Source organism: Trichoderma evansii (assembly GCF_050947405.1).
Source record: "Trichoderma evansii strain SZMC 28006 chromosome Unknown GGI43scaffold_21, whole genome shotgun sequence".
NCBI lineage: Eukaryota > Fungi > Ascomycota > Sordariomycetes > Hypocreales > Hypocreaceae > Trichoderma > Trichoderma evansii.
In genome coordinates, this window is record NW_028145185.1 from 615,017 (window position 1) to 636,640 (window position 21,624).

The following is a 21,624-nucleotide window of genomic DNA, read 5'->3' on the forward strand; positions in this document are numbered from 1 at the left end:
ATCCAAGTTGCTTTGGCCATACTGCACATGCAAATATTCTGGCATATATCCGGTAAGTTATTCGTGTCGCTTTATGTTCCCAAATTCTTTACTTTTCCCGGCAATTCTCCATCGTGCACTTGATGCAGTAACATGCAAAATTCTGCCGTCTTCAGTTTCACCAAAGGATAAAAACTCGGTTGTAGATCATATCTCTAACGGAGCCTCTAGCGAAATTCTCCTCGCAACAGTTCTGAACTGGCAGGCGATCCCATCTAAACTCATCATTCCGCTTAAGTGCCTTTAGATAGTAGCTCTTTAGAGTCTGGGTTAAAAGGTTCTTTCAGGGCAACCTTACTCCGTCCATAAGAGTTACGTTCTGGGCCATTTCAAATCATCTCCAGCATCGCCCTCTCCCAGCAAGCAAGCAAGCGGCTATCGTCAACGTCAAGGCAACTCGGCTTTAGCTTCAAGTAGGAGAAGTAGCCGCTTGATTCGTTTGACAGAGCTACTGGCTCCTTCCTCTCAGTTTGGGGTCCATAAACATCAGAACCTGTGGCAACTTTATATTACCTGCCGACTGCTTCTTCCTTACATCATAGAGGATTGGAAATATCACCCTAGCAACTCAGCCAAGACAGAGTTTTCTTCTGCTGTCGTATCGTCGGCCTCGCCAGACATCCATTTGGCATTTCATCACAGCTGCCGCGACGCTCGGAATGCAAGCATAGGAACGCTTGTCCATCGGTACTTCAAATCTCTTTGTTACTGAACGAGATCGCCATCAGCTGAAACCAGCTGCTTGTTACTCACCATTCCAAAGAATTTCGTTCCCGCTTCCTTTGACGGAGACGATTTCAACTTTACCGGACCAAAATGGCTGTTGAAGTGGAAGATTATTTTGACGAACCTGCCAACGCGAAACTTGAGAATGCAAACACTAAAGATGTCCGCTTGGGGAGGCTTGCTTTGCCCAACCCCATGATTGATGACCTTAGGGCTCAAAATCTCCCTCTGGGCGTTCTGATTCCCCTGAAAACGGACCAGGAAGTCTATCAAGATCACTACATCTCGCATGCATATATCACTCGAGTTCCAACCAAGTCTGCCAATAATTTTGTCACGTAAGTGTTCACTTCTATCCTTTCTCTTTTAATAGCTCCCGTGGCGAAATAAGCTATGCTTGGACTCATTTTCCATGAATCACATGAAATGTCGTTATACATTCTCCAACATACTAACTATGTTTTTCAGACTCTTGCGCGACCTGGGTAATGCTGGTAATGCTAATACCTTACCGCACCTACGAAGATGTGCGAAGCCGGCGGACCTCCCGGCGCATCTAAAGACACAGCTGATGAATGACACACCCACTGGTCGGCAAATCCATACTTCGAAATCAACTTGGATCTACGTCGTAGTAGGAGAGGCCAAAGACTTTTCCCGTGATGAGCTTATTGAGCTGCTTTCTGGAATAGAAGGAGTTGAGAAGGAGCCATTCTTGAGCATTATCCCTGTTCCAATGATGGCACCAACGTCTCAAATTCAGGCCGCTATGTGGACTGCCCAGTTTTGGCCGACAGTCTACCGCAAGAACAATCCTCTGGGACCTCATCCAGGAATGTTCGCCCGTGGCACAGAAGACATTAAGAATGACGCACCAATTTGGGTCGCACTGGCACATCGCGTTGCCCTTCAGGCTAAGGAAGCGGGCATTGGAGAAGCTATGGGGGCCGTGATTGTTCAAAGAAGTGAAAAGGGCGCAGAGCTTGTTGGGCTTGCTGGAGATGCGAGACATTATCAACAGAATGGATTCGGTCTCGATAGCAACCCAATGTCGCACTGTGTCCTGCGTGCTATGAGCATGGTGGCTCAGAAACTCGTTCGGTACGAGCGAGCGGTTGCTGAACAGCCAATGGAGCGCCCCGTCTTAGAATTTGACGCCTTCCAGGACACACCTATGCTTGAACTGGAAAAGGAGTGCTTCAAGCAAGAGCACCCTAACAAAGATGGTTACTTATGCCACGGACTGGAGCTCTATGCCACCCATGAGCCTTGTGTTGCGTGCTCCATGGCTGTACTGCACTCTCGTATGGGAAAGGCAGTGTTCTGTTGCCATATGCCTCGAACGGGCGGCCTGAGCGCAGATGATCGTCCTGATGGAGGTGGACGAGGATTGGGTCTTTTCTGGAGACGCGAGCTCAACTGGAGCATGCTGGCATGGGAGTGGGAAGGTGACGGCGTACCTGACCTCCCCCCTGTCGACCCAACCACTCACGTTTAGGATTACCACCTCCAAGGACGATATGAGACTCAGTACTGCCATTGCTGGCTAAGGCAGTGCCGGACAACGAAGCTCCCCCGGCGATACTGGCGCGCCCTAGCTGCGTGGCGTGCTTCTGATATAGGTATAATGCGCTATTGTTGTTGTTACTACTGCGGACAGCCGCATCTTTTTGCACGAATAATTCATCATGGAAAATGCATATCACTACTACTACAATGCTGTTGGCGACGACGACAGAGAAGAGAGCTGCAAGATACAGAAGAGGGGTTAGATGATCCTCTATTCGCTGAAGGGATTCGGTACGAAGTACATGGCATCGGGTTATTTTGTCAATGGAAGATTTGTCGCTTTATTAGCATGGCATGGCACGGCGAATGGATTATTGACGGACTGGAACTGATAAAGATGTTTATTAAGGCATGTTTTTTTGAAACGGAAAAATGCCAGAAAAAGAACCAAAAAAAAAAAAAAAAACAAGAGTATAAATGTAATTTCTTGGTACTGTAGCAGACAAAGAACAGTCACTGGCTGGTAATTGATAACTTGCGGCTTGACCGAGGCAACGTGATATATAGGCGGACTGGGACGTTCCTTGGTTATGGTCTAGAAACAGCCAGCCCCTTTGATATTGAAACCGAGAGTTTGAAACATGGACATGTCACCTACCATGTTGATCATAAACAACAACGTCCGATGAATCAAGAGCTGCAATGGCAGACGTATCCAGCAGTACACAACCGGCCATGGGCCTAGGCTTGGAGGGCTGAGCGGCAGAGATGCCCCAAAGCTACCCTAAACACCGAGATCACAGCAGGGTTTGGGCGCCTCACTTTGCTGGGGTTGCATCGCGGCAAATGCGACCAGGCGCTATGCGGCGGCTCCACCGCGCTGTGCGGGAAAGCGGGCAGCGCTGCCCCTCCTAAAGTTTGCGCGAATCACGCGGCCGGTTGGCGGCTGCTTTGCCTTGCTCTGCTCCAAGGGCACAACCAAGAAACCCCCCAAACGAAAAAAAACCCCCCCTTTCGCTTCGTTGCCTCTCGTCTCTCTCGCCGACTGTCCGAGCGCAGACCTTCAGCTCCAGCTCCAGCTCCAGCTCTCGTTCATAAGCCCCGGCCGGCCCCCTCGACGTTGGCGAATCGCCATGCCATTGATGTGAAGCTTATGCGACCTCGCCCTCAGCCTTGTGCGAACAGCATCGCCAACGGCATAACAAGCGCTGTGCTTAGGACTGCCGCCACCCACCGCCGATTATACCCTGTGGTGTGGCAGGCCGCGGTCAGGCCGCAATCGCAATTGACTGCAGCGCCAACCCTGGCGCGACAATATTATGAGCTGAGCCCCAACTCGCCTGTTTCCGCGTTTTCTGGCTCTCCTGGTGGCATATCCGATACCACCACCACCACGCCCGAAACTATGCCTGGCAACAAAAACAAGCGGCCAGCCCCAAGCAGTGCTGCGACGCCAAGTTCCTCCAAGAAGAGAAAGATGGACAATGCTCAGAAATACTATTCTGTACAAGCAGGCTTCGTCCCTGGGGTGTACTTGACCTACGCCGAGTGCCAGGCTCAGACGGCTGGATTCAAGGGCGCTGTTTGTAAGTGAACCATCATTCAAACAAACATGTAAAAGAGTGACTACAATGTTGAAGATGTCTTGCACGATGGAAGAGAAAGTAAAGAAGAGAGAAACCATAGCTAATCGTTGCCATCCCTACATGCAGTCAAATCCTTTCTTTCACGAGAAGACGCCGAAGCCTTTGCTGCTGGAAAGAAAGTTGCTGTGGCAGATGAGCCCGAAAAATTCTACGCAGTTGCTGTTGGAGTGCCGACAGGCATCTTCACAGACTGGCCTGAAGCTCAAAAGGCCATTACGGGCATCAAGGGCCCAAAGTACAAGCGCTTCTCAACTCGGGCAGATGCCGTGGCATACATCCGACAATTTGGCAATAAGGAGGCGATAGAGGCATTGGGAGAGAAGGTGGAGCCAGTGGAGAAGGTAGTGGAGGTTGAAGAAAAGCTTTTCACAGTCAAGAAGTTCACTCCCATTCTCAGGGACAATGAGACTGATCCGAAGCCACGAGAGGATATTCTCGACATATACACCGATGGGAGCAGCTTGGCCAACGGCAGAAAGGGCGCTCGCGCTGGGCTGGGCGTTTATTTTGGAGAGAATGATCCCCGCAACCTAGCTGAAAAGCTACCGGGCGAGAAGCAGACCAACCAGCGAGCAGAGCTCATGGCTATGCTGCGGGCTTTGGAATCTGTACCGGCAGCCCAGACCGTTCGCATTTACAGCGACAGCCAGTATTCCATCAAATGTGTAACTGAGTGGCCCATTGGATGGAATAAAAAGAACTGGAAAACAGCCAGCGGTGATGATGTTAAGAATCATGAAATTATACGGCCTATCCTTAAAAAGATAGACGAACGAACCAAGGCTGGAGGCAATACCTACTTCCAGTGGGTAAAGGGTCATGCCGCAAATCATGGTAACATTGCTGCAGATCGGCTGGCCGTCATGGGCGCTAATCTTCCATGATACGGCAAGATGAACGCACAACAACACAGCGTTTCCTTTGCCATGGATGGAGATGATTGAGATGGTTCTTGAGTAACGGGTGTTTTGCCCACCCTTTGACAGGCGCAGCTACGATATGATCTACGAGGGAGAGATACGAACGATCTATGGCGGGAAAAAAGCATACCATGGAGTTGGGCATGGGACATTAATGATTGTAACGGTAACTGGATGGAGCCCTGGATAGGAGTTTAACATTTTAACATATCTTTTTTGAAGGATGGTGATTGATACCAAGATGCTTGTATTTGGTAATACTTGCTTGTTTCGCAGTAGGTTTAGCAACTCTCCTAGTCATACATATACCAAAGCAGTTATTTTTTTTTACCTAAAAAAAAGCCTGGACAAAATTTCGTTTACTGCAGATAGTTTTCTCTTCTCTCAACATCTATCCGCCCTCGCGTAGACTTCCGGAGAGTTGCTGGACGCTCTTGTCATCCTTGGCCTATCACACGGACCCGAATCCTTCGCGGACCAGCCCCCAACGTGCGTGTTTCTTGTGGGGGTTTTTGCTCACCGGTCGACGCCACTTACCGGGATGTTCTTGGGACTAGCCCCTCACCTCTATCGGCTACTTGGCTTGACAACCTTTTTTTTTCTCTTTCACATCTAACCGCGGACCTTGTTTGATGCAAGTTTGCGTTGCTGCATGCAACTGTTAAGAGGCCGATTGGACAGTTTTTTCGCCCTGCGAATTCCCTATCTCTAAACCTGGGTTGCGTTATCTAACACGGCTTCTTCCTATTGCGTCATTCAAGTCGGGTAACGCTCTTTTGTTCCACGGAAAAGGGCTTTCCTATTAGAGAAAGAGAAGAGGCCCTGCTTCGAGTTTTCTAGGACCGGGAGACCCTTGAAAAGAAATGATCTTTGCTATCTTGGTTACTGTGGCAACTCAATTCTCGCGTTGCTAACATTTGGCTGAGGCGTTTTCGCCATGGCTGATAACATCTGGGCTGTGCCGCTGGCGCTGTCGAACTTCAATATTGTGGTTGCTGTTTTGGGGGGCTTTATATCGCTGTTTGGGTTGGTGTCGTATCTCTTGAAGGAGAATTATTATCTATCTGAAGCTCGTAAGTTTCTTTCTTTTTCGTGTGTCTTTCTTGTATCAATCTTATGTGGCGGGGGAAACTCGTTGTAGTCCTTTTAGAAGAGCAAAGTGTCTTAGACTGTTCAAGACATGGTCCTTGTCTTCAATCAAAGACTCTATTTTCCTTTCTAAACTTGCATAATAGCTAATAGTGCGGCATTGCAGTCATATCTCTCCTAATTGGCGTTGCTCTCGGCCCTCATGGCGCCAATTTCATTCGACCAGATGCCTATGCTGGATGCAGCACGTCTGCCATCAGCGAGACTGAGTGCATTGACCAGCGACTGGGCACAATCACACTCAACTTCTCTCGACTTGTCCTTGGCGTCCAGCTGGTCATTGCTGGTGTCCAGCTGCCTAGCAAGTATCTCTGGAGAGAACGCAAGTCTCTCATGTTGCTGCTCGGTCCCGGAATGACCTTGATGTGGCTCACCACGAGCTTTCTGGTCTGGGCCCTTGCTGGCATGCCAAACTTCTTGCATGCCCTGGCTGTAGGTGCTTGTGTCACGCCTACGGATCCTGTATTGTCTGCTGTTATCGTCAAAGGGAAGTTTGCCGATAACAACATCCCCAAAGAACTGCAAAACCTCATCGTTGCTGAATCTGGCGCGAATGACGGGCTAGGCTATCCATTCCTATTCTTTGCCTTGTATCTGATCAAGTTTGTCGGCTCTGGTGCTACCTCTGGCGGTGCTGGGGAGGCAATGGGGCTTTGGTTCGCGTATACTTGGGCTTATACCATCATCCTGAGCGTCATTTACGGCGCTGTTGTGGGATTGGTAGCCAAAGAGCTGCTTCGATGGGCTGTAAAACGCAACTATGTCGACCGAGAGAGCTTTTTGGTCTCTGCTGTGTCACTGGCATTGTTCGTGCTCGGCACATGCGGGCTAATTGGCACAGACGACGTTCTAGCTTGCTTTATTGCTGGAAATGCATTTACTTGGGATGATTGGTTCCGTCTTGAAACGCTGGATGACTCGCTGCAACCTACGGTTGATATGCTTCTCAACGTTTCCATCTTTCTGTGGTACGGAGCCTACTTGCCGTGGACTGAGTTCCGTTACAATACCCTCATCCCTATATATAAGCTAGTGCCGCTTGGTATCCTTGTGATGCTCGTGAGGCGGCTGCCCTGGATCTATGGCCTGCACAAATGGATCCACCAAATTACAGAGAGGCACCAGGCTCTCTTTGTTGGATTCTTTGGGCCTATCGGCGTATCAGCCGTATTCTATCTATTCATTACTTTAGAATTCATCGAAAAGTACTTGAGCGATGAAGATGGGAATCCGAGAAGCGACGTCAAGGATTTGGGTGAAATGGTGAGAATTGTGGTTTGGTTCCTCGCTGTTTGCAGCGTGGTAAGTTTTCAATCTCACTGCCATTGTTCTCCTTTACGTCTGCACAACTAATGAATATAATTTCCTTAGGTCGTCCATGGATTGAGCATTCCCCTTGGTAAAATAGGGTATCTCATGCCACGGACAATCTCTCGAGTTTTGAGCGAAACCGTCACCAACAGTGGAGAAAACTCGCGTGTAGGTTCACGCATAGGTTCGCGCATAGGTTCGCGCGTGTCTTCCGTATCTAGGTGGCTATCTAGCAGAAAGGGAGACGCCGAAACCATCGTCGCGCCGGCCGGTGGCGGGCATCAGCTGAACGGCGCAACTGTTTCTGGACCGTCCAAGCCTCATCCTATGCTCCACCCCGTGCCTTCTAGGCCCAGCGCTGCTGACGAGGATGCTTCTTTCCAAGAGGACACGATGCCAGCCCGCAGACGTGAAATTCGGTTTTATGACGAGCCGGAGCCCAGACCGGCTGAGTTGGTGGCTTCGTCGTCTGAAGCTCCACAGCATAAAGCGCCAGCGCCATCTGGAGGTAAACTTCCCGAGCCCGAGTCCACAGAGACTCGGTCGTTGGAACTTGGCACACCTGCATCAGAATCTCATGCGCACTCGGAGTAATGATTTGGTGGCCATGCTTTTAGATTCTCGAGGCTACTGAGATCTGGAGCCTTTCAAGTGAGATGGAGAGTCAAGCGGGTATCAAAAAACAGGGACCTCAAAATGAGTATCCGCATAGTTGCCGCCTTGTTTGTTCAAAATTTCCATTTTCCCTGTTTTGATACCCGCTTGGGAGTTTATACGAGTTGGCTCTATTTCTGCAGAACCAAGGGTTGTAGTGGAATACATGTGTATCTGTAGCAAAATTTTACAAGAGTTCAATTTAAGAAAAAGTAGTTGATAGATATCTGAATATACTTATCAACCTACATGAAAAGATCAACGGCGGATGATAGATTGTTAGATATTGGTATGAGTTATATCAACCTATTGAAGCTGGAAAAAAATATAGAGCTACCTCAAAGAAATTCAGGTACCGCACATTAACTTTGAAAATGATTTCACCTATCATCTTAAAAGGTACGTCACTTCACGGCAATTTTGACTCCCCAAGGGGTGCGAAGAAAAACAGGGACCACAAAATGAGAATACACACACAAATTGAAAGTATGAACACTATTTGACCAATTAAATAGTGGATATTGGTGTCGTTGTGGTGCGCGAAGTCGAAAACTGTGTGTCGATCGTTTGAGTATTCCCTATTTTTCTTCGCACCCCTTGCTCCCCTCAAGCCGAGAACGATCACCAGAGCTGAGCTAGTGCTTCATTTCTGGTAAGGTCTGTATTATCAGCTATCGTATGATATCATAGGCCTTGCTTGATGCAGAAGTTTGTGAATTCAGGCAGTAGATCATTTAGTCTAGGCAGACTCCAAAATGCTGAATGTAGCTACATGTATATAAGATGAGATCTACACGGCATACAGTGTGACAGACTATGAAACGGAGTCTGTTGTAGGTATCAAACTCAATTCAAAAACACGCTTCCATATTATAACCTTTTCGGGCCGCCACCTCAGGGCAAGCATGGAGATGCTCGAACGGCGGTGGATATTGACATGGACAACGCATCAAGGTAATTGTAAGTGACTTAATGACGGCCCGGTAGCTGCTAGGTAGGTTGCATTAGCAGATTGCCTATAGATATTGTATATAGGTAGGTATGTACAATATCTACATGTCTCTATAAAGTGCGAAACGCCTAGATGGAGACTTCGTATTTTTATACTTTTTCATATGCATGTATGTAAGATCGACGGCCATGATTTTGACAAGCTTGCAGGCGATTCACCTGAAACCTAAGGCAAGGTACAAGCCGCTTATACGCCCGCATCGGTTATAAGACAGCAATATCATTTCATGAATAAAACTTTGTGTGTTGGTAGAGTGGGCAGTAGTATATGTAGATTCGTAATGCCAGGTCCAGAACATGATCCTTTTTTACCAAACAAGAGCACGCAATTATTCAAATGTGGAGAGTGGATTGAGAAACTCGGTAAAATAAATAATCAAATAATAATAAAACAATGTTCATAAAAACAACCATTGCTTGCCATCGGCGCCACCACTACATCTTGTTCAGATTAACATTTAGTAGGATGCAGCTAAACCAAAGGCGTGTGAGTTCAACCACCCCCATATGACAACCAAGCGGCTCTTTCTTTAATTTTTTCTTTGTTTTATTGTATTTTATTTTTTATTTCATTTTCCATTTTTGTGACGATATGTACGTTGCGTGCATGAAGTGGAATTCTGGGCATTTGAAATGTGGCTGTGAGTGAGAGGGTTATTATTTTTCGTTGGGGATGTGATGGAAGAGAGGAGCGAGCTTCGCTTGGCAGCTGTAGGTACGGGACCGGTACAGACATTCTGCTGTGATTATCGCAGTTAGACAAGGTAGCGTGTAGGTACTTGCGGGTTGCAGAGTGGGTGTTCCTGAACCCCAGGAAGAAGCGTTGAGGGTTGGAGCTCTGAGGGACGCTACTGGTAATAGTAAGGCAGAAGTGGTTTAATGCTACTGGAGAGGCAAAGCTCGAATGTGGGGCAGAGCTGTGCTGTGTGTAGTATTATGGAGACATTGCATCTGCAGTATATCAAGTTGAATAATTTGGAAACGTACGAGGCATATTTGATACACGTTCCGTTATCTCTTCGCGTGAAGCGGGATGAAAGTTTAAACGGCCATCAGTGGCGTGGCTTGAATTGTGCATGTAGAATTAGATGGGCATCCAGATCACAAATGGGCAAACCGAGAGTGAGGCTTGTGGCTGTGGGGTCGCGAGCCCAAAGGGGAAAGATGAGGTACGCAGAATCTCTGTACTCCGTGTGTAGCCCTCAGCTGGAAGAGAGCTTGGGCGGCCTCGAGGCACCGAGCAGAGTGATTGGGGCATCTATACCCATGATTAGTGATTTGGATTTGGGATCCGTATTGTTGAAATTAGCACCAGTAACAGCTGTGGTATTACAACGCACAGGCACGAGCAGCACTCAGCACCTCGGCTGATGCCAGAGGTACGGGTTGGATGGAAGACAGCTGCTGTCAGATCGGCAAACCCGCGGTCCCCGTCTGCCCCGGGCAATCGGAGCAACCCTGCCGTTTGGAGACAGGCTGGTGCCCTCACGATTCTCCGGGAGGGGCTTGCGTAATGAAGGACCGGGACGGGGACTAGGTAGTCCTGGATGACCGCATTGATTGTTGGGGAAGAGACGAGATGGAAGGCCGGAGAAGCAGCCTCGTCGTCAACAGGCAGCCGTGGGCATCTTCTGTGAGTCAACCGCGGAGCTGCGGAGAGGACAGCGTGGCATGGTCTTGGAGATTGATGCCAAGTAGGTACTGGGCAGGTCTATTCCCTTGCAGAGCAATTTGTAGGTACTGTCCTTATACTGTAAGGTAGGGATTGAGTACTCACACATCATATACGCACTTGCAGCTGTAGAGGTGTCGCCAGGAGATGTGCCACTTATATTGGGTAGTACTAGGTAGGTGCAATAATATAGGAGAGCGAGGGCTAGCTACATGCGCTATCCGGCGATGTACATGGCCCTGCCTCGTGATCATTGGTCAGACCGCGCTACACCCTGGAGAGTGACGAACGAGCTGCATTGCACATCCCTGGCACTCGCTGCTGCGCTGCACCGTATGTATCAGTGAGATAATATCCGTATTGCTGCTAGCACGACTGCTGCTGCTGTTGGATTGACTTTATAAAGGGTGCATATGCATAGACAAGGGCTGGTTCCTCATATTTTAGACAGTGCGAATATGACCACAATCGACTCGCAGTATACAAGCAGCCAAGTAGCCCTCTTGCTCTCGCTTATCAGAGAGTCAGAGGAGGCGTCCGTTGTCGGGTCCCTGAAAAGCCACCGGACACACCACCGCCTTAGTAGGTCTGGCTGATGGCGAATGTGTACAGGCAAGGGGGCACGAGGCAAGACAGCACAGACACATGGCAGCGTTACAGCAGAAAGTGCACAGGTTTGCGCTCGCTAGGGGGTAAAATATATGCCGTTTGCGCGTCTGCTTGTGAGCGCGAGTGTCTGTAATCTTCAAGATTCTGGCCCTGGACGGCGCACAGCATTGCGAGCAGTAGCACCAGCCCTAGAGCAGCGGTGCCCTCTGCATCTGGGCGCCCAGAACACCGTGCAGCTCGCCCAAGATATTGGCGCAAAGAGATCCAGATAGAGCTACACGCATGCCGTCACTGCAGGGAACTTTTTGCCCTCCAAGCCCTCCCTCTCATCTATTGGTAGCAGCTACACGCATACTCAGTGTTGAATTTACTGTGCCGCCGCACACACAGTACCGCCGTACAGCGCACTCGCGGGTCGCCTGGCGCTAACAAACGCCGCCTCTCCACAGCACAGTCTACTGCCCATAGCGACCTGTTTGCACTAGCAAGCCCCCGCTAGCCAGTACCGCGTGGAAAAAGATCGACTTGCCTCTGGCCTCTAATAGTGCGCACCGCCAAAACTGCCGCGCAGCCTCTCTGCTTCTTCCTTTTTCTACGTGCTACTTTAACCTCAACAGCCAGCCGCCGCCATTCCTTGTCTTGACACCGCTCCGAATCCACGAATCGAAGCTGCACCTTCCCTTGATTTTGACAATAATTCTCGCTCCCTCGTATCGCTACAGGGCGCTCTCCACTCTACGATAATATTTTTTTTCCCATTTGGCTGTGCACCGCCGTGTTGTGCGAGTTTAGCACTTCGCGTGCGGGTTTTTGCCTTTGGTCTCCGACCTTCGTCAACATCCCGCCCTGAGTCGCAAAAAAAGGAGAAAAAAACATCGCTCCGCTTTCGAACGCCGCCCAACTTTCCCGATCGCTGCCACCGCGTGGTTTGGAGAAGATGGGAGTTTAAGAAGAGTGCTTGACGGCTGGGACAATCGCACTTCGTAGTCTTCACGGCACCGCCAACGATAAAACTACGACCGACTTCTATTTTTGTGCCTTATCCGGAGTCCCAGGGAGGACCCTTATTTTCCCTCTACACTTACGCCTTCGTTTGTAAGACACAGTCTCCACATTTCGAACCTGATATCTTGATCCCGACGCCTTATCTGCGAATCGCACTCCCGACACAAGGGACGATAGATAGAGGCAAGAGAAAACAACAGCAGCGACAGAATCGATCCGATCCTCCCTCCGACTCTTCTCTCGTCGACGAAAAATAACCTTGACCTACAACTGTTAATCGCCAGACGTGGCCAGTAGACGCCAGCTGGCCATGAACCCGACTGCACAAACTGGCGCTGGCAGCCCGCTCATTGCAGGAGCGTCATCGATGCACGACGAATTCCGGGATCTATCCGACGATGAATTTGCGGCCTCGAATCTGTTGCACTTTTCTCCTACCCCGGACGACCTGCAAAGCCTAACAGGCCTTGGGTCAAACCAGCAGAAAGCCTTTTTAAATCCGCAGGAGCTAATCGCCAACGTTGGTTTCCCCGACTCGCCCAACGGCTCATTGCCAGATTCCTCCTCGGACTCTACCGCATCCATAAAAAGAACAGGAAGCTCCACATCAACAAAGACACCAGTAACAGTAGCCGATATAACAACCGACGAACTCGACGACAGCATGGATTGGGGAAGACGGGATATACCCGACTTTAACGAAGACGACCCGGCCTTTCCGTTTACTCGCGAAGATGAATCTTTGGACATGAATATGTTTCCCGGCTTTGGTAGTGACCGCGACGATGCCTTTATGAGCCAAGTGTTTGATTTCCCACCAGCCTCCTCTGGCAATCTTGAAACCGTGCCCAGCAGCCACACAAACATACCATCTCCCAGCATGCCCACCATCGAGAATAATAGTTCGGCGAACGTGGATCTGCCGATGCCAACGCATGATGGACATCAGAAGAAGAATTCGGTACGTGGATGCAATTTGGATGGCCTTGCTGACCTAGGGCTAACAATTTTCTCGCAGTACTCAGCCGCATCCATGGGAGGACAAACCAGAGAGACGTCGCGAGAACTGTCGCCAATGTCGAACATGGTCACCAGCCATGATGGATCGCCAGCGGGCGCTGTATTCAGCATGCCCTCTCCAACTGGTCTCCATACCATGTGGGGGAGCTCGCTCAACTCCCCGCCGAACATCGCGGATGCACTCTCCAGCCATCCTAGTTTTAATGCTAAAGTATCGCAAATGCAAGCTTCATTCTTTTCATCACAGGGCATCCCAGCGTTCAAGAATGGCAACGCCACCTTTAGCGAAAATGCCAACTTCGGCATCAACTTCTCCAACGGCGTCCGCAAGCATAGCAATGTTAATAACGTTAACAAACCTGCCCCATATAACTTTACCGGGGGATATGAGCTCCAAATCTTCCCGACACCCCTCAAGTCTCGTGTAGAGACGCAGATTCCCATAAAGATGGCACTAAACCCGCTCCCACCAGGCATCACTAAATTGCATTTGCCACCTCACACAATCTCTAAACCCAAGCTCATGGCGAAGCCCCCTGCGCAGAGGTCTCCCGATACCCTCGAACTTTTTGTCAGCTTGGTCTGCACCAGCGCCATGGATCAGCCAGAGGCGCGAAAGAGAGCTTTGGAGAGGGCCGCTACCAATCCTCAGGGTTACCTCCCGGATCTCGATGACGATGAGAACTCTCCACAGCATGGAGGCGAAGTTCGCATTTGTGCTGGTTGCATCACAAGAGAGCGGAAGAGAGCGGCGAGGAAGAAGATTAAAAAACCCGAAGAGGATAAGATGTGGAGCCAGGATGAAGAGCGCCGTGTCGTCGTATTCAACACCCCGGAGTTTAAAGATTGGCAGCCCGTCGACGGCATTCTAGACAAGAATGGGCGGCCACACGCTCGCGCTATGCAAGTCGACGCGCCTATGCGAATCGCCTGCTACTGCCGTCACCATAACGAGAAGATGGGCTTCAATGTCATCTTCACCATCAAAGACTGGAAAGACAACGTCATTGCGCAGGCCATGTCGAACCCAATCATGATTACCGACGACCACAAGACCAATCCCATGACCCAGCAGCTGGGGCAACCGGCCATGTCAGAAGCGGTTACGAGCGCTTCGCTGCAGCAGCCCGTGGATACAGACAATCTGGGGATGCAAACCCAACCAGGCTCCCCCTTTGCATTTTCCCCTTCCGCAATGCAAAGCAACAATACCCCATACGCGCCATCATCTGGGAAAACCACTCCTAAGATGAACGCGGCAGGAGTGCCTGGGCGGCCTCTATCACGGCCTCCTTCGCCCAGCCAGGGCGGCCCTGCTAAGAAGAGGAAATCGAGCGCTTCTGGTAGGGTACCCAATGGTCTAACCATGACACGTATGGATGCCTCGCCAAACATGCCCACCCAGAACAATATAGGCCAGCACGTTTCCGCCGCAACCTCGCCCTTCTCACCAAATCCACACAGTTTCCCGACGCCCGAGGCCATGTTTGGCACCATAAACAACCCCCAAGTCCCATTTACAAATGGACCTCCCACGCCTAATGGTAACGAACAAGTCCCATTTTTCGGCAACAGACGCTCCGAGAGCATGGATAATTTGGCCATGGCCCAGCTTTATTCTGCTCCGACATCCAGCCATGCCAGCCGTGCTCCTAGTCCTAGCAGCCTCCGGAATGGCGTTAACTCTACATCACTTAACCAACTGTCTGGCCAGTTCTCACAGCCCGTTGGCCGTGGCCTTTATGCGATGCCTTCTACCTCAGTAAACGATCAAGTGACAATACCTATAGTCCACAAGGTCATCCCTGGCGAGGGCCCGAAGGTGGGCGGCATCGAGGTCACTGTGATTGGAGCTTCTTTTACCCAAGGACATGAGGTTTGGTTTGGCGGCACCAAGGCTATTACAACCACCTATTGGGGACCACAAGCGCTGGTCTGCCTACTGCCTCCTGCTGCAGGTGCGGGCTCCGTGCCTGTAACGCTCGGACGGCAAGAAGCTCTCAGCTTCCCCATCGCCAAGCAGCCTCCGATGTTCAAATATATCGATGATACCGAGGATATCTTAATTCGTACTGCTCTTGCTGTATTGGGCCATAAGATGTCCGGCCGGGCTGTTGATGTGAATGAGCTTGCGCACAGGATTCTAACCGATCATAACCCAGGCTGGGGCAATGGGTCATCTTCTGGTGGCGCGTCAGGTAGTGGCCCTGTATATCACCAGGCGGCGCCCAATGAGACACACCTGGAATCTCAACTTCTCAGAGTTCTTGACCTGATCGATTTGGATGACAGCCCTCATCGGACGCAACTGGACCTGAAGGGATCCTCTGGACACACTATGCTGCATTTGGCCTGCTCTCAGGGTTATCATCGTCTGGTCGCTGCTCTCCTCGCCCGCGGCGCAAGCCCTTATGTCCGCGATAGAGGCGGTTTCACTCCCCTGCATTTCGCCGCTCTATACAACCACCCAGAAATTGCGCGACGACTACTGCTTGCAAGAGCCGACCCGACAATCCGAAGCTTATCGAGCCTTACTGCCGTCGACGTAGCTCAGTCGAGAGCTGTCGTTCGTACTATTCGTAGCACGCAAAAGCACAACCGCTCTCGCAGCGGAGGATCTCTTCAGAGCACTTCTAGCAGCGCCGCTTCTCTGCGCTCGCTCTGGGAACCATTGACCAGAGCTCAAACTCACGAAGAACCCATCTCTGTGGATCCTAGCGAAGAGAGCCCTGAATACACAACCGATGACTTTGAAGACGAAGATTCGGATGATAATGACCTCCTCCAGATGAGGCGACCAAGCGGCATCGGACTAGACAATGACGTTGTACTAGAAGAAGTTGCTGCTGCTGTTGTCGGCGATGCCAATAACAGTGTAGCGGCGCAGACCACGGCTTTGGCGGCTGCGCTCAAGAACCAGGTCCAAGAGCAGCTTCAGCAATTCCAACAGCAGCTTTCCCAGCAGCTCCAGAATTTTACACATCTCCCTCAGATTCCTCAAATGCCACAGATGCCAACCTTTGCCGGTATGCAGGCTCTGCCCGACTACCAGGCCTACCTTCAGCAAGCGCCTTTTATCCGCAGGGTACAGCAGCTGATGCCCAACATGACTGGCAACCGCCCAGACAATCAGGGAGAAAATGAGGCAAAGGTAGACGGTCGTTGGTGGGATCTCTCATCGTACATGAATGGTGCATCGACGGCACCCCCTGCTTATGAAGACATTTATCCTGAGGCGGACAGGGACAGGAAGATTCAGTCGGCGGCTCGCGCGGCTCTCGAGGCAGAAGCTGACCTGAAGTACTCGAAACTATACGATCAGCAGCAACAGCCATCAATGACCGTAGCCAAGGAATCTGTCACAACGACCGAGGCTTCAGTTACGACTAAAGCTGGGCGTAACAATGAGATCCCGGAGATCCTTGAGATTGGACGCAAGCATGCTATCACGAAGGAGCAACAGGATAACTTTTTGCGAGCTCGGGAGCAAAAGTTGAAGAAGATTAGCAATGATCGAAATCTCTTCTTTATTTGGGTAAGTCATCGAGGCAGCTTTTCTTTTCGTCTTAACAATAGAAACTTATTTGCTAACTCACTTTCCTCTCTTAGATCCCTCTCCTGCTAGCTATGGTCTGCGCACTGCTCTATAACTGGTTCCCTGGGCTCTTTGTTTTAATATGGGATACTATCCGAGCTATCGTTGTAGCAGGACGTACTTTTGCTTCACGCACCATTCGCGATCGATCAGCTCATGAAATTCGCGCTGGCTTAACATAATGGCGACAGTATTGTTGATTTCCCCGTTTTCTTTCTTTTTCATTATCTTGGGATGTTAGTGGATTGGCGCACAAGTGGAAACAATCGAGATATTATCGTTTCCGGGAAGGAGTTTGTTACGCTTGAGATGTTTTTTTCTGCCCACATTAATTGATGACTCAATTTGGCCCTGTACGGAAACAGCTGTCTTTTACTTTTACTTCCCTATTCCTTTTTTAAAGCATCTCTTATGTAGAATATCTTGATTCGTTATACTTTTTCTTTCGTTTGACACTGAGACGATTGGCTGTTATATGGGCACACTATTTTGTTATGGAAGAATGCATGGATATGGATATGGGATTTCCTTTTTATCACTTTTGCTCTCGCTCACTTCTGATCATCGTTTATACTGTTTCTCTTCTACCATGGGTGACTTAAGGAAAATCGCGGAAAATTTCTACATATTCCTTGTCTCTTCTCTCTCTCTTTTTTTTTTTTTTTTCACTCACCCTTTTCTCACGTCTACTTAAGTTATATGGACTAAGGAAGAGGCAGCGAACAAGCGGCCATTATTCTGCATGAGAACAGCTAGGGTGGGGGTATTTCATTATTTGTTGGAATGGTTTCAAGGGACAAGGAAGAGTTTGATGGGATTTGGGGTGCTAAGTACTTGGGATAGACGGGGGGCGGAGATGATAATTCTGAATTGGAAGAGATGGTTTCATTATCCTTTGTTTGTTTGCTTAGGAAATGAATTAATCTATTTGTTCATGCTTGTTGTTGAACTTTTTCTTTTCTCTACATCTGCTGATAATTTTGCGTGTGGTGGACAAGAGGTTTGGGTGGTATATGGTTTGATAGACGGGTAGTAATTTGAAATTGTCAGATTGGCTACAACTTTCACTGGAAACGGATCTCACATCATTAAGGAACAACAAACAGCTGTGAATGATCTTTTCTTTTTCTTAATGCTGGGTTAATCTTTAGTGTTATTAGAGATGACTTCCTCTGCCAGATTTTTTAAGAGGCATTCTATGGTGAACCAAAATAGAAATGAAGAATCGAATTATGAATCAAAAGCAGTTAGGTCACAACTGCACAGCAAAAGATTGATGTAATGTCTCTTGTCATTCATAAAATAAGTTAAATAGCAAATACCCTATTAGTACAATCACCCTCCTTTCCTCCTCCCCCAACGAAAAGTCATGATATCATCATTAAGGTCTCCTTTTCCTCTTCCTAGCCCTCTACTACTCTCCCTTGTTGATCGATGTATCATCACCAATTCTTTCTCAGGGAGAATAAAAAAGGGCAGCGGTCGAGAAAAAAGAGATCCGAATATGTAAACGAATGTTAAAAATGAATAGCAATGGTTTCCTTTTCTGTTTTTCCCTTTTGCGAACTGAAAATCAAAAAATTCAAAAGCAAGCAAACAGCTTTCAAACAAGGAAAGATCCTACCCAAGGATAGGATTTCCCAGTAGAAGGAGAAGAACGAAATGCCCTTTTTTCTGCACAATCATATTATAGAGTGACAGGCAAAGGCTTTTCTTTCTCATCTTCTCCTTCTTCCATCCCTCCATTGAACCTTTTGATGTTGATCCTCCCTTGTTCCGTCGCTGCTTGCTGCATATTTGCACAAATGTCGTCAAAGTCGTATATATACGTGAGTTTCATATATTGTTCCTTTTGTCGTGACACATAACGTAACAAGCACAACGTCCCTTGCAAATGAAGACATGTTTTGTTAACAACGAAAGATAAAATTTCCGCCTGTGCTGCTGGGAAGCAAAGACGGTTGTTGGATCATTACATCGGTTGTTGGGGTTTTTGTGTTATTTTCTTCCATTTTTTTTGGCGTTTTCTAGATTTTCTGGTCACCCTCCGAACGGATGGGGTATATGAAAAAAAAATAGTTCGATAAAATTCATATCATATCTCGTGATAGAGAGAAAAGAAATTCGTTAAATATTGAATCCCCGTTGATTCAAGAAGAACAGATTTTGAGATGAAAAAATGAGGATCCGACAACGCCCGCAACAAAATCCAATAATAGTCAATGCGAATAGAAGTCTTCACCGTCTTGCACCTCGCCAGGCTAGTCCATTTTCTCGATCTTCTCCAAAGGTATACTTGGCGGGAATGCTTGGAACACCGGGGATTCCTCGATTTGCGTTGGGAACCACCTTGAGAGCCTCCGCTGCATCAGCATCGGCTTTGCTGGTAGCGCCAGCCTTGGCCGCAGGTTTTCTCGGTCTAAGGGCACGAGAGCTCTTAGAACCAGAACCAATGGCCCGGACACTGTAGACGCTATCACCACTCTCTCTCCATGACGAAGTAGAGTCGATGGAGCTTCGGGGTGATGATCCCGCAGATGATGGCGCCGCGCACAGCAAGTGAGAAGAACGCTTGCTATGCTTGGAGTCTCGACTTGATGCACTGTGGCTATGATAGTGATGTATTACCACAGGCGGAAGAGCAGCATTGCCTTGACTTTTCCGGCGGGTCGATCGACTACCCGTGAGTTTCCGTCGAGATTTAACGGCGCGAAGAACAGGAATTGTGAAATCTTTAGAAGTACTCTTACGGATCTTCTTGCGCGCTTCTCTAGGAACTTCCGGCTTGTCTTTCTCGTCTCTCTCATCCCTATCGTCTCTCTCGTCTTGGTGGATCAGGATGTCGTTGTTGGTGCTTTCATTTACGGTCCGTTTAGTACCTCTTGAATCGGCACTCGCCGGGGTCATGGCGCCTAAAGACGTCCTATTACTCCTAGTACTCCTGGGTGTTTTTGGTGTTTTAGGTGTGGTGTTGAGAGGAAATTTCGGAGGCGGAGGTAATGAAGGGGGGTCTTGGAGAGGCTGTGGTGCTCGCGGCGGTGTCGCTAATGTCGTCGAGACGGTAAGCAACTGATGGCTGGCGCTGGTTGCTGGTCGCTGCTTTACAAAACCAGGCGGGGGAGGTTGTCGGGTAGACTGAATAGCATGAGAAGTGAAGAAGCCCGACTCAACCAACAAATGATAACTCGCCAAGGCCTCTTCTCTAGTGGGCCTGTCGTCGTATATATTTGCTGTTGCTGGCTTCTTGGGCGGTAAATCTACCTTCTTCTTCTGTTCAGGGGAGGGGGTATCCTTCTTGAGCTGGAAACGACCTCGAACGCCATCCCAGACTTTGCCCAGCATGCCCTTTTTTAACGGGGAGGAAGTGCTGGTGCTCGGAGCGACACTTGGAGCGACACTCGGTGCGATGCTTGGAGCTTGGGATAGCCATAGCTGAAGCTGACGCTGAGTATCTTGTGACCGGCGAACGGCGTTTCGTAGATTATACTGATGCTGCTCCAGTTCCACTTCCAATGGTCTTTCCAGCGCTTCAATCTCCCCGGGTCCTAGGAACTGGTCTGGTGGTACGGCAGACACACGGTCATTCATAGAACCCTCGTGAAAACGGCTGCGGCTCGGCCGCGCCTCGAGGCCCCTCGTCTTCGGGGGGCCCATTGCAGGCAGGATGAAAAAGAGCAGACAGGCTAATGTATATAGACGCAATAACGTAGAGACGACGGGGATAAGGATAAGGATCGGTGAGTGAAGGAAAAGAAGCGTCGGCCGCAGATGTTTGATTACGGTCTCGTAACCAACAGAGCCGATGCCGACGATTGAGTGACGATATCAAATAATAGGAGAGTCAAACAATCAGACAGCATTCATCTCCGACGCCAAGGACCTTGTTACTTTTTGTTCCTCGTTGTCTCTCTCGTCTCTGCCGCCACCACCAGCGCGGGATTATTTGCACTCTTCTCGAAACTCCAAAACAATGGTATGACCAACAACAAAACAAAAACCAAACCAAAACACGGACCAGCACACTCCCTTCGTGACGGGGGAATGCTCTCACAGTTATACGTAGCAGGTCTTCGGTCTTGTTGTCTCGCCGGGCGCTCGGGGAAATTAGGATGCACTCCGCAAGACTTTTTAAGGTTTAATGAGGGATCGTAGCTGGGGCCATTGTTAGTGAGTGAGGTTTAGCTTGGCAAGTCATTTAGTTGTGTGGCGTTGATTGTAAGAAGAAAAAAAAGGGAGAGGTTAGAGTGAAGAAGGGGGGGAGAGTCAATTGCGTCGTTTTTCTTTATTATACAACTTACAATCAATCTGGAATCCGGGAGGCGAGTCTCGTCCTTCTTTATCTGGTTCTGCGAGCCACCAGAGAAGAGACAGCACCGTTGGGCTAGAACGGGCCCAGTTTCTGCACTTGCAGATAGGATCATGTACGTTCGCGGCCTGGGGAGCAGAAATGCGCCCGACTGTTTTGTTTTATGTATGGCACCCACGGTTGGCCCATTCACACCGTCCTGCCGGGCATCCTGACTGCACGTGACGGTTGTCGTGGCAACCAACAGGGATGGCATCTTCAAGGAGGAGGGGCTGGCAGGGATTGCGACCAGGTCGACGGCAGGGATGTTGATTGTGTTCCCCCGTACTCGTATATTGCTAGCAGGAAATAGGACGCTGGCCGAGCGAGCTAGCACTTACTTGCCGGCGCCTCCTCCGTGCTGGCATGATCAGGGCCACGAGCATCTGCATGCTGCTGCAGGATAGTACCGA

General features: G+C 49.4%; 5 protein-coding genes across 5 annotated transcripts; 4 read left to right on the top strand and 1 right to left on the bottom strand.

Moving 5' to 3' along the window:
* Window positions 1–855: 855 nt before the first annotated feature.
* On the top strand, window positions 856–2,263 carry GGI43DRAFT_386865 (cytidine deaminase-like protein; the record flags this gene model as incomplete). The annotated part of the gene is made up of 2 exons (XM_083203848.1): window positions 856–1,103; window positions 1,234–2,263. 2 exons carry the CDS (start codon window positions 856–858, stop codon window positions 2,261–2,263), a joined length of 1,278 nt encoding a protein of 425 aa, XP_083057536.1.
* Window positions 2,264–3,245: 982 nt separating this feature from the next.
* GGI43DRAFT_193649 (RNase H1/viroplasmin domain-containing protein) lies at window positions 3,246–4,279 on the top strand. The gene is made up of 2 exons (XM_083199979.1): window positions 3,246–3,864; window positions 3,987–4,279. The coding sequence occupies exons 1-2, from the start codon at window positions 3,428–3,430 to the stop codon at window positions 4,054–4,056; spliced, it is 507 nt and encodes a 168-aa protein (XP_083057537.1). The 5' UTR covers window positions 3,246–3,427; the 3' UTR covers window positions 4,057–4,279.
* A 1,124-nt stretch (window positions 4,280–5,403) lies between these two features.
* GGI43DRAFT_413879 (Sodium/hydrogen exchanger family domain-containing protein) lies at window positions 5,404–8,202 on the top strand. The gene is made up of 3 exons (XM_083206960.1): window positions 5,404–5,913; window positions 6,096–7,291; window positions 7,361–8,202. The coding sequence occupies exons 1-3, from the start codon at window positions 5,778–5,780 to the stop codon at window positions 7,892–7,894; spliced, it is 1,866 nt and encodes a 621-aa protein (XP_083057538.1). The 5' UTR covers window positions 5,404–5,777; the 3' UTR covers window positions 7,895–8,202.
* A 4,359-nt stretch (window positions 8,203–12,561) lies between these two features.
* Window positions 12,562–17,048, top strand: GGI43DRAFT_386868 (uncharacterized protein; the record flags this gene model as incomplete). The annotated part of the gene is made up of 3 exons (XM_083203849.1): window positions 12,562–13,212; window positions 13,270–16,806; window positions 16,881–17,048. The coding sequence occupies 3 exons, from the start codon at window positions 12,562–12,564 to the stop codon at window positions 17,046–17,048; spliced, it is 4,356 nt and encodes a 1,451-aa protein (XP_083057539.1).
* A 2,056-nt stretch (window positions 17,049–19,104) lies between these two features.
* On the bottom strand, window positions 19,105–20,520 carry GGI43DRAFT_386869 (uncharacterized protein; the record flags this gene model as incomplete). Its single annotated transcript, XM_083203850.1, has 1 exon — window positions 19,105–20,520. One exon carries the CDS (start codon window positions 20,518–20,520, stop codon window positions 19,105–19,107), a length of 1,416 nt encoding a protein of 471 aa, XP_083057540.1.
* Window positions 20,521–21,624: the final 1,104 nt, after the last annotated feature.

Excerpts from the sequence above, each read along its gene's own strand:
- GGI43DRAFT_193649 (XM_083199979.1), top strand. The coding sequence starts at position 3,428 with ATGCGACCTCGCCCTCAGCCTTGTGCGAACAGCATCGCCAACGGCATA. Across the intron at positions 3,865-3,986 it reads TTCAAGGGCGCTGTTTGTAA|TCAAATCCTTTCTTTCACGA; the intron begins GTGAACCATCAT and ends CCCTACATGCAG.
- GGI43DRAFT_413879 (XM_083206960.1), top strand. The coding sequence starts at position 5,778 with ATGGCTGATAACATCTGGGCTGTGCCGCTGGCGCTGTCGAACTTCAAT. Across the intron at positions 5,914-6,095 it reads TTATTATCTATCTGAAGCTC|TCATATCTCTCCTAATTGGC; the intron begins GTAAGTTTCTTT and ends GCGGCATTGCAG. Across the intron at positions 7,292-7,360 it reads TCCTCGCTGTTTGCAGCGTG|GTCGTCCATGGATTGAGCAT; the intron begins GTAAGTTTTCAA and ends TAATTTCCTTAG.